The sequence below is a fragment of the Oncorhynchus mykiss genome, chromosome 16, assembly GCF_013265735.2.
Source record: "Oncorhynchus mykiss isolate Arlee chromosome 16, USDA_OmykA_1.1, whole genome shotgun sequence".
NCBI classification, from domain to species: domain Eukaryota; kingdom Metazoa; phylum Chordata; class Actinopteri; order Salmoniformes; family Salmonidae; genus Oncorhynchus; species Oncorhynchus mykiss.
Window position 1 is genome coordinate 19,573,775 of NC_048580.1, and position 17,778 is coordinate 19,591,552.

Below are 17,778 nucleotides of genomic sequence, written 5' to 3' on the forward strand. Positions count from 1 at the left end.
TTATAATTACAGATTTTTGTAATACCATAATTAGTCAGAAAGGGAACATTTATTGAAAAATGATAAACAAAATGATTTCATAAATAAGTATATATATATATATATATATATATATAAGTATATATATATATATATATATTTTTTTTTATTTTTTTTTTAAAGATTAATGTACAAACAGAACAAAAATTAATAGATTTAAGACTGGTTTTCCTGAATTTGTCCTGCAAATTCTAAGCTGAATTGGATATTTTCTTGTTTAAAGTGGATACATTTTTTTTTTATCCATTTGCCAAAAGTAGGGGGACAGACATTCAATGCAAAAGAACCATGTTGAAAATTATTATTGAAATATCAATTATTTTATTGAAATATCATCCTCCTTCAGTTAAACCTGTTTACTTGCTCACCAATATCCTCGGGGTAGCCCTCTGGTACGGGTGGAACCCAGTTAAAGTCAGGCCAGCCCAAGGTCTCATTCATTGCTGCATTCTGTTCCTTCAACCATGTGATGATGGGACCAAAGTATTCCATCAGGGAGCTGGCGTCAATCTTGTTTGTCCCGACTGCTTCCTGGAGCACCTGTTCCCAGGGCTTGGATTCTCCGGATTTAAGGACTGTCCTGTAAAAGTCAACAGAGGCACTTAGTAAATTGTGCATGACACATTTCCCTATAACTTTGTATGGTTTAGCAAGTCTAGAGACAATGCTTGATGGTTGATTCAGGTAGGGGGAAAATACCACAGTTCAAATTAGTCTAAAATGTGAAAAATGATCAACTTGTTTCTTAGGGTCATTAAGAGATTCAAAGGCCATCTTTTGTGTCTCATCTCACTTGATCAGGTAACGCCATAGTGTAGGTGACTAACAGTGTACATACTCTAAAATTTTTCCAGCCTCCTTGGACTGGTAGATGTCACATGTGTGCAGGAGTCCTGTCTGATGGGCTGCCTGACACAGCTTCTTGTGGAACTGGAACTGCAGAATGAAGCTCACAAAGTACCTGCAGGAGAGAAAAACGACACAGTTAATCAAAGATGTTGTCAAATTGATTTTGATGGTGTTTGAGGATCGATTTTATATTGATGTGTATTTGAAATATTAATATTCCCTCAGTGGCCTTTATTCTTAGTGTTTTTTTTTAGAAATGACTATCCATCGTCCATTATAATACTGCTGTATATGGATCTGAGGAAAAGAAGTGAGATGGTTTGAAAGAGAATTCCACCTGATGTATGGGGTGTTTCCTGGAATGTGATATTTGGCTCCAGCGTCCATGTGCTCCTCTGTGCGTTTGGTGGGCGGACATATACCCTGGTATTTTGTCCTTGAAAAGTGAACAAGGGAAGGCAAATTGACAGTGTTTTCTGAAACAGTGCATTTTATATAATGAAACTTATTTTGGATATTAACAATTTCCCTCATGTTAAATATTTTTGTGCCACTCACCTGAGGTGCCACCAGTCTGCGTTGTATCGCTCTGGGGGGGTGCGCCCACTAAACACACTCCATCTCCACTGGTCAATGAGATAGCCAAAGGGAAGGAAGGCCATCTTGTCCAGAGCCATCTTCAGCAGGTAGTTGATGTCACTCTCTACAATAAACAAGCCAATTAAATCACACACAAAAGAATAACCACAATAATAAGTAACTAAGCACCTTAGTCACTAACACGCTGACAACTGGACACGCTGACACTTTGATTTTGTTCACCCACACCAGAAGCATTCAGGACACTCAGGTTGAAATATCAAAACAAACTCTGAACCAATTATATTAATTTGGGGACAGGTCAAAAACCATTAAACATTTATGGCAATTTAGCTAGCTAGCTTGCTGTTGCTAGCTAATTTGTCCCGGTATATAAACATTGGGTTGTTATTTTACTTGAAATGCACAAGGTTGACAGTTTTTACTCCGACAATTAATCCACAGATAAGAAACTAATTCAGTTTACTGTTCTCTCCTTCCTTCAGGCTTTCTTTCTTTGGACTTTGTGGCGGTTGGCAACCAACTTCACAACATTACTAAAACCAATCACCCACGTGGGTATGTGCTCCTAAAAACCAATGAGGAGATGGGAGAGGCCGGACTTGCAGCGCATTGAGCGTCACAAATAGAACCAATTTCTATTTTACCGCCTGACCATGCAGACGCTCGCTAGGAGTGTGGGTGCAATGATTGAATAACATGTATGTGTACATTTATTTTGCAACACGAGCGGTGCGGTCAGCATGTAAGTAAGTAAGTAACTTATTCAGTTACATAATAACTTACTTAGGCTACTTACTTATGAACTTTCTTACACTCCTAATGTGAGAGAGAAATTACATATTTACCTGATTTGTGTGATATGAATAGTTAACAGATAAGACATTTCTGTTCTACTAATGCTGCGTCTTTATGGTCTCCACTCTAGCTCCCTGCAGCTAATCTGGGTGTATAAGAACCAGGATTCCTCTGTAAGGTCAGGCTCAAGAGCGCTGGGTCGACCAGCCTCATTATTGCAGAGCATTCACTCCATTCACTTGTGTGTGTGTGTGTGTGTGTGTGGTGTGACCTGCTTCTTATTAATACGTTTTGAATAAAGTAATATCCCGATAGGTGATTACCCTGGTCTCTCCTCATTATTAAATTAGAATTTCTGTGACAAATGTACTCACTTAGAAACACACTACCTACTAACCACAAAAGGAAATTATTTTATGAATTGTATATACACTTCAAAACAAGGTAGCAAATCAATTGGAGCATACCGTTGTCATTGGTCGCGTTAGACAATAGGCCGATGCTGGCCAGATGCTTAGGTGTGGACACAGAGAGGGACATGACATCACCAATGGCCTCGTGGAAGCCCGGGTTAGCACCGCGGCGGAAGTTTATAGGTTGTTCTTTGTACTGCAGGTAATATTCAACATGGCCCATCTCGTGGTGCACTGTGAAAAGCTGCTGCATGTTGACTGTGGTGCACTGTTTGATCCTGAATGTGAGGAGACATCACATATGAAGACACCGGAACCTTCTTTCGCATCCCCTCTCTTTGAGTTCATTTCCACTTGCTCACCTGAAGTCCTTTCTATTGTAGAAGTCCCAGGCAGATGCATGACACACCACCTCGCGACCTTCTGGTTTCTCAAACATAGACTTGTCCCAGAACTCTTGGGGCATTTTGATGAGGCCGAGGGAGGTGAAGAACTCCTCAGCCACCCGGAACATGTGAGTAACATTCCAGTTCTATGAGGAAAATCGTTGTATTTCAGGTATATACGGCCAAGCTAATGTTAACAGACCTCCAATGGACGAACTTTGACTTTTACCTGAGTTAAAGTGATTAGGAATAATTTGGGAAAAGGGAGTTCAACTAGGCTAGATAACTTTGGGCTTTTATTTTTAACAAACACTGAGTTTTTGGATGTAGTTTTTTGATATACAGTAATGTAATTCCTTAACTTTCAACTCACAATTTCTCACAGTTCTACATGTAAACGGATCTACAGTAATAAAATCTCATTTCACCAGCTTACTTTGGCCACCATTTCATCGGTCACGTCCACATTGGGTTTGCCGGGGAAGGGGATCATCATGCCATAGATGTTGTTCCAGGTTTGCGACCACATGTTTCCTGAGGAAATGAAGCCCAGGCACTTAGCATTAGCCAGAGGCTTGATAAATCTACTGGTTGAGCCTTCCTAGTCACAGACACTGAGCAAATCTCGCTATTGCATTATAGCTAGCAGCCGGGGGTTCCTGGCGCACGTTTATGTTTATTGTCATGAATCTTGCCACTGGAGGCAGAACTGAGAGATTTCCGATTGATGGGCTTGCTGCAAAGTAAAAATGGTCGATATTGTAAAAATTCATAAAAAAAATTGCTTTTTGGTCTTCCTTTTAGGTTAGAGTTAGCACTAGCAGTGTGATTAAGGTTTGGTTTAAAATCTGATTTTATGACTTTGTGGCTGTGCCAGCTAGTGACCACTCTGCAGAGCTGCCTCCAGGGCAAGATTCATGACAATAAATGCGAACCTGCTTTCCTGACAGTCACTTGATCAGGAAACATCGGAGCCCGTTCTAACCTACTGAGTGGCTGACAGTGACGTCTATTATAGGGCCCAGATCAGGGGTCAAGTAATAATGAAAAACTCAGGGCCCTAGCTGAAGCTAAGCTACGATGGACTGAGTTAGTTTGAAAAATGGCTGATAAATCAGTGACTGGACATTGTGCATTGGCTATAAGTAAACACAGACTTGTAAAGGTAAACTCACCCAGCAGGTGAGCAGGGATAGGTCCTTTAAGATTGATGTATTTCGGTCCGTAATGGTCGTAGAGCTTGCGGCGCACAAAGGCGTGAAGATTCTGGTAGAGCGGCTGCACCTGTTTGTAAATAGCCTCCAGGTCATTCGCAAAAGTCTTTGACTTGTACCACGAACGCCAGTATGCTCCCGTGTCATCAAAACCTATAGAGGACATAACCATAATATTGATCAACAATGACATTTCACCTCGTCCACTCCTTTCACTACAGCTATGGCCATAACTTACAATACCTGTGAAATATTGTATGTTAGAAATGGTGACATTCACAGTGATACACATATGTAAGGTGAACGTGACATTCTTACCGTCAGCTTTATAGGCCTTGTTGCTAAGCTCCACAAACTTTGTATACTCTGCCCTGAGTGGCACACCCGATGCATTGTGCCAACCCTCCCAAGCATACAGCAGTGTCTTGTAGCTCCGTGAGTTGGCCATGGTCTCTGTCAGCTCTGCGGAGCCAAAGTCAGACACCCTCAGTTACAGAATACAGAAACTCCTAGAGCACATAGGGGACACCTGTTTTTCCAAATGTTGCCAACGAAGAGAGAACAGTTGTAACTTTCCTAAAACAATGAGGCATTTAAGTGTTCAAATGACTTCCTGATCTCCTCTCCGTGCGACAGGTGGGTTACAGATACATCTTCTAAGAGATTAGCTTTGAGTTATGATGACGCAACAGCGGCAGAGTGGCCAAAAAACAACACATATGCCTTCAGAAAGTATTCACACACTTTTTGCACATTCTGTTGTGTTACAGCCTGAAGTTTAAAATGGATTCAATTGAGATTTTGTGTGACTGATCTACATTTTACACACACAACCCCATAATGTCAATGTGGAAGTATTCAACCCCTTTGTTCAGGAGTAAAAATGTGCTTAACAATTCACATAAAAAGTTGCATGGACTCACTCTGTGTTCAATAATAGTGGTTAACATACTTTTTTGAATGACTACCCCATCTCTGTACCCCACACATACAGATAATTGTAAGGTCTCTCAATCGACCAGGGATGTTTAATGCCTTCCAAAGAAGGGCACCGATTGGTAGATGTATAAAAAAATATATATTTTACAAAGTAGACATTGAATATCCCTTTGAGCATTGTGAAGATATTAAGTAGGTTTTGGATTGTGTATCAATACACCCAGTCACTACAAAGATACAGGCATCCTTCCTAACTCAGTTGCCAGAGAGGAAGGAAACTGCTCAGGGATTTCACCATGAGGCCAATGGTGATTTTAAAACAGTTAGAGTTTAATGATTCTGATATGAGAACGGAGGATGGATCAACGACATTGTAAAGACTCCACAATACTAACCTAAATGACAAAGTGGAAAGAAGGAAGCCTGTATAGAATATGAAATATTCCATAACATGCATCTGTTTTGCAACAAGGCACTTAAGTAATGTGGCAAAGAAATGAACTTTATGTCCTGATTTCAAAGTGTTATGTTAGGGGCAAATCACTGAGTACCACTTTTCATATTTTCAAGCATGGTGGTGGCTGCATCATGTTATGGGTATGCTTGTCCTTAGGATCAAAATAAACAGAATGCAGATAAGCACAGACTAAATCCTAGAGGAAAACCTGGTTCAGTCTGCTTTGACACTGGGAAACAAATTCACCTTTCAGCAGGACAATAATCTAAAATCTCAAGGCCAAATCTACACTGAAGTTGCTTACCAAGACGACATTGAATGTTTGAGTGGCCAAGTTACAGTTTTGACTTGAAATCGTCTTAAATCTATGGCAAGGCTTAAATGTCTTTCTAGTAATGATCAACAACAAACTTGACAGAGCTTGAAGAATTGTAAAATGAATAAATGGGCAAATATTGTACAATCCAGGTGTGCAAAGCTCTTAGTGACTTACCCAAAAGGTGTTTCTAACATGCATCGTCTCAGGGGATGAATACGTATCTAATCATAGTGTTTTACTTTTTATAAATGTTAGATGTTTTCTTCCACTTTGACATTTAAATATTTTGTGTACTGTAGATTTCAATTTTCATCCCACTTTGTAGCACAAAATGTGGAAGAAGTCAAGGCACTCTATTTTACAGGCTGAGCATAGGAAGTGAAGGTGAGGAAAGTTGAAGGCCACTGAACAAAATGAGGTTGGTGGGGGGGAAAAGCAATGATCCAATGGCTGGGGTCCCTGTTTGTTATTATAATACAACCCAAAGTGTTGTTTTTCAACACCGGTCAGATTCTTTAGTAACCCAGGACCACCCAATGTTTACTTTAGTAGATTGTGAAATGAGGAATAATCTGGGGTGGAAGTGGACTCTCATTTTGGAGTGTAAACACATTAGCAGAAACCGTTTCCATGAACTGGTTTGAAATGTATATTAGGGCGTCAAAATGTACACAGTGTAGCAGGCCTGTAAGAGCGTTTTTGTTGACGTTTGATTTACGTCCACTACACTGTATAACATTGGTAAATGACTTACAGTAAGTGCATTGTTTGGTTTGCATTACTGAATGTTGCATTGGAAATGGCTCTCACACAATCTTCTCACACATCTGTCTTTTGGCAATCATGATAGTTCACAATTATTTTTTGGGTGGGCACAGCACACAAAGCACAGGCCAGGGTTTAAACCAACACGTAGATAATTGGGAATGACTGATGAAGTCGACGTGCTCTGCACTGTAGTCTGATGACCAGTAGCAGGACGTTTCAACGTTCCGAAAGAGCTGAAATTGAACCACTTCCCCCAGAGACCTCTTCAAAGTAATTGCCCTCATCCTGTTGCTTTTTCTAACTTGATATAATATTTACCGCTTCTCTTGTCTCTCTTTTTTTGGACAACTATACCCCTCTTTGTTTTTACGTTTCCCTACTTTAAAAACAAAAATGTTTTACTTTTTGTCTTAGAGATTCTCTGGTACTTTTGTAGTTCTGAAAGCAGCACTCACTAGCCAAAAGTATAGTCCGTCTCTGTCGCTCGGTGTCTGTCTGTTCTATAATGACACCTTGTCTCATGCAAGTCATTGCTAATTGAGGTAAGACAGTAATTCTGCTCATAGATTATGCATGTAAGAACTACACATGGACACATTCAGCCCAAAGCGGGAGGTTCCTTAGTCGCCAAAGTACCAGAGCATGTCTTTATCTGTAATTACATGAAGACAGCCACTCACCTGGCTCAATAGACCAGCATTCATTAGTCTTTGGACACACTTTGGCGGTAGAGTATATTTCAGACATCTTGCTTAGTATGACGTTGTACTGGGGAAATAAGGAGATTGTGAAAAGACTCAATTACTCTGACTTCATTCAGACCTTGCTGACGCCGTCCTTCAACAGCTGAAATAAACGTATTATGTTTTATAACATCTGCTACAGAGTCTGACATTTCAGTATCACATTATACACCACATCTGAGTCTGACTCATCTGATAAGATGTAGACAATAGGAGACTGACCTCATTTCTTTCTCCTGCAGGTAGGTTAGCCGCTCCCAGGATGTTGATCTTCTTGAGACGCCTCTGCAGAGTAGTGTTGAAGGTGGCCAACACAGTAGGAGAGAAGTTCTCTTTGGCCTTCTTCCCCCAGGCTTCTGTGAAGGCCTGCTTCATCCCATCAGATTCCACCTGTAGACACAGACCGGTGATCAGGTTATATAATCTAGCTGCCAAACAGCCCTCGCTTCACAGCATCCCGTATTTTGGACAAAGTAGCACACGTAACTAGTAGTCACAGTCCAAGGTGAAAATAGTACACACAGGTACCATTGACATCCAATCATTTGGGACATTGATATGTTTTGTTCAGAAAACGATTAATAACCCTACCAAAACGACTTGCCAGACTCAAGGAACCCATTAACTGTAGTTGCCCTTTTTATACAATGGCCAATCACACAATCATTTTCCTACTGTATTTTTTCTTATTCCCTACTTCTGGTCTACTGTTGTTAGACTGATTGCACCAATCACAGGCAAAGGCCCACAGCATATTGAATGTTAATGTGGATGATGGCAATTAGCTGTGGGGCCAGAAGGCCCTCATTCTGGTAACAGTTAAAGCACAGGGGTTGAGTGGGAGAACAAAGCTAGAGAACCCTGACCGCCAGATCAAAACAAAAAAAAGATTTTTACCAATACTGACAAAAACTAGACTGTCACAAACATATTAAATAGGGTTGTTTTTATTATCAGTTTAGGATGTTTTTACAGTATAGTGAACTTCTCGCCAGGGTGTTGCTAACCTAGTGCACACAGTCACACATGCATTACAATGTTTCCCTTACTGTGAATATGCCACCAGCTACAGTAGTTTGGGGTTTCTGAATACTCGATTATCACATTTGGGGAAAACAAAGCCACTCCTTTCCCTCCTGTTTGTTCCTAAACTGAGTAGACAGACCTTAGGTAACTTGCCTTTGTGTACTTTGGGTGCTCTTAATGCATTGTTAATTTAACCCATTTGGGTACCCTTGTTTTTTTTGTGCTATTAAAAACAAATCACCCATTGCCTTTCTCACTTTGTTTTCCTACAGGGAATCTGTCTACATCCACTGTGTTAAGGGTTGAAGCAGGTCCTGTAGTTGTGTTCTTAACCACAGAGCAAAGAGCCACTTTCAGGACACTGACTACACTGGGGCTGTCTGCAGTCACAGCCCAGGACATAGACATCCTGTCAGGAAAGTAGCTTCTGTTACTGTGATGTTTTCATTGAGTTCCAGCTTATCTGATGTGTATCTAACACCACTGATTAACAATGGGCTGAACGGAAAACTGGTAACAGTGTTGAGGCCTTAACTCTGACCTTTCTCCTCCCTATTTTCCCCTCTCTCTCTCCCCCCCTCTATTAACCTCGGTTTTGCTGTCCCACACCCAACTACAGTGGGGCAAAAAAGTATTTAGTCAGCCACCAATTGTGCAAGTTCTCTCACTTAAAAAGATGAGAGGCCTGCAATTTTCATCATAGGTACACTTCAACTATGACAGACAAAATGAGAAAAGAAAAATCCAGAAAATCACATTGTAGGATTTTTAATGAATTTATTTGCAAATTATGGTGAAAAATAAGTATTTGGTCACCTACAAACAAGCAAGATTTCTGGCTCTCACAGACCTGTAACAACTTATTTAAGAGGCTCCTCTGTCCTCCACTCGTTACCTGTATTAATAGCACCTGTTTGAACTTGTTATCAGTATAAAAGACACCTGTCCACAACCTCAGTCACACTCCAAACTCCACTATGGCCAAGACCAAAGAGCTGTCAAAGGACACCAGAAACACAATTGTAGACCTGCACCAGGCTGGGAAGACTGAATCTGCAATAGGTAAGCAGCTTGGTTTGAAGAAATCAACTGTGGGAGCAATTATTAGGAAATGGAAGACATACAAGACCACTGATAATCTCCCTCGATCTGGGGCTCCACGCAAGATCTCACCCCGTGGGGTCAAAATGATCACAAGAACGGTGAGCAAAAATGCCAGAACAACACGGGGGGGACCTAGTGAATGACCTGCAGAGAGCTGGGACCAAAGTAACAAAGCCTACCATCAGTAACACACTACGCCGCCAGGGACTCAAATCCTGCAGTGCCAGACGTGTCCCCCTGCTTAAGACAGTACATGTCCAGGCCCGTCTGAAGTTTGCTAGAGAGTATTTGGATGATCCAGAAGAAGATTGGGAGAATGTCATATGGTCAGAAGAAACCAAAATAGACCTTTTTGTAAAAACGCAACTCGTCGTTTTTGGAGGACAAAGAATGCTGAGTTGCATCCAAAGAACACCATACCTACTGTGAAGCATGGAGGTGGAAACATCATGCTTTGGGGCTGTTTTTCTGCAAAGGGACCAGGACGACTGATCTGTGTAAAGGAAAGAATGAATGGGGCCATGTATCGTGAGATTAAGTGAAAACCTCCTTCCATCAGCAAGAGCATTGAAGATGAAACGTGGCTGGGTCTTTCAGCATGACAATGATCCCAAACACACCGCCTCGTAAGGCCTGGCTTCGTAAGAATCATTTCAGGGTCCTGGAGTGGCCTAGCCAGTCTCCGGATCTCAACCCCATAGAACATCTTTGGAGGGAGTTGAAAGTCCGTGTTGCCCAGCAACAGCCCCAAAACATCACTGCTCTAGGGGAGATCTGCATGGAGGAATGGGCCAAAATACCAGCAAGTGTGTGAAAACCTTGTGAAGACATACAGAAAACATTTGACCTCTGTCATTGCCAACAAAGGGTATATAACAAAGTATTGAGATAAACTTGTGTTATTGACCAAATACTTATTTTCCACCATAATTTGCAAATAAATTCATAAAAAATCCTACAATGTGATTTTCTGGATTTTTTTTCTCATTTTGTCTGTCATAGTTGAAGTGTACCTATGATGAAAATTACAAGCCGCTCATCTTTTTACGTGGAAGAACTTGCACAATTGGTGGCTGACTAAACACTTGTTTGCCCCACTGTATATTTCTATTTTTTCTATAGGATAATAAAGATAAGGTGAAAAGCTGTTGACTGCCCTCCTCTCTCAAGGCCGTTGAATGTGTTCACTCGCTTATGAAAGTTTGCCTCTAATAGTGTATTCAGCAAACAGGGGATGTCCTGAGGCCAAGTCGGCGACATTTCCACCAGGTACCTTAACGGTTTTGGCACTACGTTATCCCTCTGACATTCTGAGAACGTTTTAAGAACATTGCATACGGGTTCCAAGGAAATATTATGAAAGGGATTTTTGTCTAGTTCCCTGTAAGTTCCCAGGACGTCAGGACCTTTTTGTAGGACATTCTCAGGAAGTTTACATTTTACTGTCCTTAGGACGTCGCGTGAAGTTGGGAACGTTCTCTGGGGGACCTTTTTTCTAGTTCCCTTTTTGTCTTGGGGACATCCCCGAAGACGTTTTTAGGACGTTCTTGAGACATTGTATCATGGTTCTCTGGAGGTTTTGTCTAGTTCCTTGTGTGTCCCTTGGACATCCCTTAGGATGTTTTTAGGACAGTCTTGTTACGTTGTGTTATTGTCTCAAAGCTCTTCTGATTGTCCCGGGTGTCCCAAACCATTATAAGTAAAGTAAAAATGGTATCAGGGTTGTAAGGTACTACGCTGTTCAGCTAAAATAGTGTAAAGATATTGAATCAATGACAATATGATTACATTTGAAATAATCACTTAGTACTGACTATGTAACCCAATATGATTTAGGGTTTGCTGATCTTTCTGCTGCGCCACAAAGTCCTACCTATAATAAATATTTGCACTTAACAAAAGAATGCCATCTGCACTGCTATTTAAATTATCAGTTAATCTGACTATTCTCACATTGACTTATTTCAACAATTTGAGTTTTAGTATACTTGTCTAATGATGGTGGGCCATATTCTTTTTTAAATGTTACTCCTGAATCACTATGTAAATATAATAGTTTGTATTCAGTGTATTTTTAACATAGCCGAGATTTACTTTTAAGTGCAAAGTGTAAGAATTGGCCGATAGGTGAAATCAGTCCTTGATACAGATGGTGTAGCAGCCAAGAGGTTGTGAGGACGTCACAACACCATGGATTTGGACCTGCGTCGACAGCCGTGGGTGCACACGCTTCATGTACTTTTTGGGTAGTTGATATTCCATCAGCGTTTCAAAGTAACTGATGGTTGCCCAAAACCAGCGGTGCTCTTTGAGAGTTTCGTTTTCAGAGCCTAATTGAGATTTGTCCGGAGGCTTAATATATCCCCCGTTTGATCCTTTGCTCTCCTCGGCATGTGCTAATTTGCACTGAGATTGAATAATGTGTTCTGAGACTGCGAGGTTATCATAGGTGTGTGTGCATGCGTGCGTCCCTACATAGAGATGCGGGGGGGTGGGGTTGGGAGGGATATCTACCCAAATTCAACTACCTAACATGCTTTACTATGGAATGGTACAAGAGTACATTTCGCCTCAGATTCTGCACATCAGCCTAATCCACTAGGACAAAGCTCATGTCTGAGACAAGGACTGAGACAAAGATGAACTCAGTGACGTGGTAATCCCAGCCCAAGTTGAATGGAATGTTGGGGTTAACTCTTCAGTACATCCCCCGCCAGTCAATGTGACGGTCATGCCAATTCAGTGTCGGGGCCTGTGGGGAGGAGACTCGGAGAGAGACCTGGCAGGCTCCCCTCTGCCTGCCAGATCTTATAGAACGCAAAGCCCCTGATCCCCTTTGATCCCATCTTTGATGTGTAAGGAATAATAGCGCTCATAACTGGCAACCTACCAGTCAGACCAGAGCTTGCTTTTCTTTCACCTCACATCCTCGGCTCACTGTTGGATAGAGGAAAGCAGCAGGCATTGTGTAAGTTGACACCGGTGACACGGGCTGGGTTCCGGAGAGGTTACACCTGTTGTGGCCAACATGGGGTGGAGCCATCGTTCCATTCTAAGCCTGGCTAGTGGAGGAAAACCCTGTTGAGACAGCCGTCTGGCTAGGGAGAATAACTTTGAGGCATAGACACTCAATGCCTGGTGTTGTGTGTGTGCTTTTATCTCTCAGCGCTACAGAATACTGCCTCACACCTCTGCAGTTTCATTGATCCCTCCAAATGCCTGGGTGGCTCTACTTTCTCATTTTTCAGTCTCCAGCAAACATAACCAGCCCATACAATTATGCAAATGTTCTCCTGCTATCATATGGTGAGACGGGAGGAGCAGTAAAAGATAAGCTGGTGGCAGTAGCATGCAAATGTCTCATTACTCCACTCTGAAAAGTCCCATTTAAACCGCACTACAGTCTTTTATTGTTTATCTTAGGAAATCCATGTTATAAAATGTCAAGTGCATCAACCTGTGAAATTGCATTTTGTACAATGCTTGGAAAATAAGCAGGCTTCTGAACTTAATAAAAATAACTTGGCCAATTCTCCCCTCTCCACACACACACACACACACACCACCATCGGGCTTCATTCAAGACTCGGAGACGCTCGAACCACATGTGTTTGGGTCATTTTGATGATTTCAGAAAACACACAAGCCGAGTTGGCAGAAATGGGAGGAACTGCGCATATAATTTTGGATGAGGATGAATAGGGTTGGTTGAAAAAGCCGTGCGGGGCTCAACCCAACAAACATCCCTCTATGGGTGCTGTTGTCATACAAGGAACCAGTCCGGCCCTGGCAAACACAACTCGGTAACACTTTACAGTTCCCCATAAAGCCTTTTTTTTTAACCAGCTATACAACATTCACAAAGCCTTTACTGAATCCTCCCTTATGTAGGCATTCATAAAGTGTTACTGTAAGGGTGAATGGTAGGCCCCTTACTTGCCCTGAATGGTTCAGGCTGTCTGGCTGGTGTTGGTTAGCAAGGAGAGGCAGGAAGTAGAATATCCAATACATGGTTTTTATTTTAAAGGGATTCAAGCCATGGGACTGATATTAGGATTTTTTTGCGCATAATGTTCAAATAATCTATAAGTGACATTGGTAAGCTTCACAATACAAAGGAGATCATTTCGGGATGATTTGGACATGATGCACGAAAAATGTAAATATCAGTCTGATTACTTGAATGGGATTTGGCCCACAAATGCTAAAACATTAACATTTGGAAGCAATGCCAGGGAAACTAGACCAAATCATGGTTTTCGGTCATTCCTTGTCCATAGACTGCTTACAGAGTAAGGAAGCCAATATGTAATTTGGGTGAACTATCCCTTTAAAGCTCTTGGAGCAAGTGCAGGTATTTACAAAAGGTTCAACTCATCCAACAAGATGCTGGACCAGGCTCAAAGTAAAGTAATGAAACGGATAGAAACTAGTCAAAAGAAGATAAAGACTGACAAGCAATGGAAGCAATGCCAGGGAAACTAGACCAAATCATGGTTTTCGGTCATTCCTTGTCCATAGACTGCTTACAGAGTAAGGAAGCCAATATGTAATTTGGGTGAACTATCCCTTTAAAGCTCTTGGAGCAAGTGCAGGTATTTACAAAAGGTTCAACTCATCCAACAAGATGCTGGACCAGGCTCCAAGTAAAGTAATGAAACAGATAGAAACTAGTCAAAAGAAGATAAAGACTGACAATCGATCAGTCTGACTAGCCCTAGGACTCACAGCAGAGACAGGCGGACATTTTTAATTCAATCTCTCAAAGGCCTACACCTGAGCATTTATACTCTCCAGCCACTGGAAATAGTTTAACCCATCCAGTGGTGGATGGGTTAATAATACAACTTTAAAAAAAAGTTATATTCCTTTCTATTTTATTCACTTGTAAGAAAGCCTGTCCCTTTAAGAGTGACTGACGTCACAGCTAACGGTGTTAATTAGCCTTACTCCCACATTCAGTTTGCCACCTGTGGTAATGCAGAGAATCTCTGGTTTGCTAGCATTATTATACTATCTGTTTTATCCTTTACTGTGTGTGAATGCAAGAACTGTGAGTACATCATTTGTTTCCTGACGAAGTTGTCAATGTTTTAGTCATATTTTCATCATTGTATGCGAACTAAGAAACAACTGTTCGCCACATTGTGCCTGTCATTAGACTAGTTGTAGCCATGTGTGTCTTTTTTGAGTCACTGGATTGTTATCTCAGATAAATGTTTTCTGGTTTGTTATTGCTAAATAAAGTAGATGTGCCTTTTATAGGCAAGTCAACCCCGTTTTCATGATTTCTGGTAGCTCATCAAAATCACGTTTTTGGACTCATACAGCAGTTTAGAAGTTTTTTTTTTTAACTAAGTAGAACGCTATTGGAAATGAATGTTGAAAGTTCTATTTCTAAAACATACTGTAAGTTAAATGATACTGTTGCTGCTTCCCATTGACAATAACTTTTGATAAATAGCCCAGTGTCAAAATACCGTTGTGAAGTGTCTGAATCAATAATCCGTTTGTGATATCTTGAAAACCTAAACATAAAATGTACTACATACACGTGCCACAATAGTAATCATATTTATTTTTACGAGCACCTTAATATGCATATGCACCACTTATATTGATTAGGGGGGGGGGAAATCAAGTTGTATGCGCTGTTGAAACTAACAATTCAAAAACCACATGGAACTGGAAATATTGAGTATCACTCGTTAGACGACAACATGCCGAAGACAACCAGCATTCTCCAACGCCGTATGACCAAAATCAAAAGGTAAAAAAAATGATATTGATCCGTTTTAAGCAATCGATTTTATGTCATTGTGATCACTATAAACGTACATACTTAACATCACTGACCAGAGGTAAAAAAGGATGTGGTCAAAACATGAGGTTCTGTAACACGTACAGTCCAAATAAATCAACATTTCAATTTAGGCGGATTGTGTACACACACACACACACACACACACGTCTCACTAGTTTAACCATTCAGAGTTAAAACACTCACATGCACAATTTTAACCAGGCGCTCTAGAAAGAGCTCCCATAGTGACCGTGCAGCAAGCCTGTTCAGTCACCCTGCCTACTTTATTAGAACCCATAGTATTCTATTCATTGTTATTTCAGACCACAATTGGATAAATGCAGCTTTATTGGACAATCTCACAGCTAAATATTGCACAGAAACCTGCACATTTATGTTCAACTGTAATCAAGGTTAAATACCAAACTGAAGAACAGCCTCTCTCCTGTGTCTCCAGAGCACAATCTCCATATATTTACCTACTCCCACCGGTGATGGTTCCCTGAGGTTCTCACACACCATCGTAATATTGGAGGGATTCAAGGCTGCAAGTTCATTTGCAGTGTGACCAACCGAGAAATCCTATCAGATTTTGGACCCAGTCCTAATGGACTCCTATGCTATTCTAACCTATAGAATTGTATTTTATAGGATTCCAATCATAATCCAATAAATCTGATAGCATTTTCTATAGGATTTTTTTGACTAGGGTTGAGCCATAGGGTAAGTGTTTTCTTCCTAGGTGTAATGCAAGGCATTATTACTGGGATATGAGGTAACAGTGCCTGGTTTATGTTAAGTCTGTCTGTTTACATTACTTCTGCTTATTTCCAGGGATACAAACATCCTAAAATATGTAGATATCTTTGTTAGAAATAATATTTCCCTTGCCTGAATAATGCTGAATGCAAAAATAATGGCTCAACTTACCCCACTCTCCCCTACTGTTATTTATCTTCAAATGTTCAGGAACGATTTAGTTTAGATTATAGGTATAACCTACTCAACCAAAATGAATGTTTGGTGAGGTGACCAAGCAATATCAACATGTGTAATGCGACTAGTGAGGAAGCACAGTTAGCTTTCACAGTTACTCACAACAAAACGTGTCCATAGTGGTTAGATTTGGACTGAAGAGGCCAACAACTAAGTAATTAAACAACTGTCAACATTTCATTCAAACACCTCTGTGTGCTGAGTGGGGGAAGGGTCCTACCTTTTTCTCTGCGTTGTGGGGCGTAATGTTGGTCTGGTATGTCCAGCTGGCCTCTTGGTTTTGGTAGATGACCAGCTCAGCGGCGGTATTGTAGGCAGTGACAAAGTCTTTGGCCCCGGCCTCTGTGGCAGGGAAGGTCCCTGGCCCCCACTCGGGCGGCAGGACAAATTGACAGAGTCCCAAGAGTGGCAGTAGCACCACCACCGCTCCCCAAAGCATTCTGGCCATTCCGGCCCTAGAGAGAAGTAGAGAAGGCTAAAAATACACTTGTTGCTGTGAGAGTAGAGTAACACCTTCCCTGGGTTTTTCTCATCCAAGTCTCCCTCCTGCTTCTCTTCTCCTACTGCCTCTGTCGGTTCCTTAAATGTTGAGCCGCCACAGCCGGCTCCTTTTTAAGTGGCTAGCAGTCTAACCCAGCCCACACTTTTCTGCAGCCTTCCCCTTTCCAGCACTGCCTGCCTGCACACTTACTTTACTAACAGTAGGGGAGAGTGGGGTAAGTTAGGCCAAAGGGTTAGTTGAGCCACCCCTTGGGAAAATCTCAATCACATACTCCTCGCATGCTCTCGCCTTGTCTCCTTCTCAAAGCCCATTGGAGGAGAAGGTCAGAGGGAAGGGACCTCTGGTGCTCTCACCCAATGGGTTTTGAGAAGGAGACAAGGAGAGAGGATGCGAGGAGTATGGAATTGAGATCTTCCCCTACTTTCTAGGAAACCATACACAATGTTTTCATGTGATATTTAGGAAGAGGTCATCATGTAATGGAGTCTGTGAAGGAAGAAACCACATGGAAAAATGTGTAATAGGTTTCATGATGCTTGTATCTAAACCAAAGTATATAGATTGTTTTAAGATTGTTTATACATCAGTTGGGGGTCTCTATAAGCTACAATAAACCTAGGATGAAAGTGTGTCCTTGTGGCTGTGTGGGCAAATATAGTCCAAATGTTTGCATTGGGGTTGAGCCAATGGCCACCATACCCCATACAAATGATGAGTACATTTTGTCAGTTTTATTTATAGTATTTTTTTATTTCTGCGATATGAACTCAATCATGCCCCTTAAAAAGTAAAACAAGCAGGGATCTAGCCCCCCTTGAGCTT

The 17,778-nt window shown here is 41.3% G+C and overlaps 2 protein-coding genes across 3 annotated transcripts in view; one reads left to right on the plus strand and one right to left on the minus strand.

Annotated features, from left to right (window-relative positions):
* The window catches only part of LOC110491548 (angiotensin-converting enzyme), a 35,805-nt gene extending 18,683 nt beyond the window's left edge, over positions 1 to 17,122 (minus strand). The window contains exons 1-12 of one of the 2 annotated variants that reach the window (XM_021565081.2): positions 16,675 to 17,122; positions 7,748 to 7,915; positions 7,463 to 7,550; positions 4,618 to 4,761; positions 4,261 to 4,452; positions 3,522 to 3,619; positions 3,062 to 3,231; positions 2,754 to 2,977; positions 1,447 to 1,591; positions 1,226 to 1,324; positions 878 to 1,000; positions 408 to 619 (exon numbers count right to left, since the gene is read on the minus strand). In XM_021565081.2, the coding sequence (XP_021420756.2) occupies positions 408 to 619; positions 878 to 1,000; positions 1,226 to 1,324; positions 1,447 to 1,591; positions 2,754 to 2,977; positions 3,062 to 3,231; positions 3,522 to 3,619; positions 4,261 to 4,452; positions 4,618 to 4,761; positions 7,463 to 7,550; positions 7,748 to 7,915; positions 16,675 to 16,902 (1,891 nt within the window). In that variant the 5' untranslated portion in view covers positions 16,903 to 17,122. Of the gene's footprint in view, positions 1 to 407; positions 620 to 877; positions 1,001 to 1,225; positions 1,325 to 1,446; positions 1,592 to 2,753; positions 2,978 to 3,061; positions 3,232 to 3,521; positions 3,620 to 4,260; positions 4,453 to 4,617; positions 4,762 to 7,462; positions 7,551 to 7,747; positions 7,916 to 16,674 lie in introns of those variants that run through there. The other variant, XM_036946428.1, reaches the window with a different exon arrangement.
* Positions 14,592 to 17,778, plus strand: part of LOC110491549 (formin-like protein 20) — a 35,164-nt gene continuing 31,977 nt past the window's right edge. Inside the window, exon 1 of the mRNA XM_036946430.1 lies at positions 14,592 to 14,708. Coding sequence (XP_036802325.1) covers positions 14,634 to 14,708 — 75 coding nt within the window. The 5' untranslated portion in view covers positions 14,592 to 14,633. The remainder of the gene's footprint in view (positions 14,709 to 17,778) is intronic.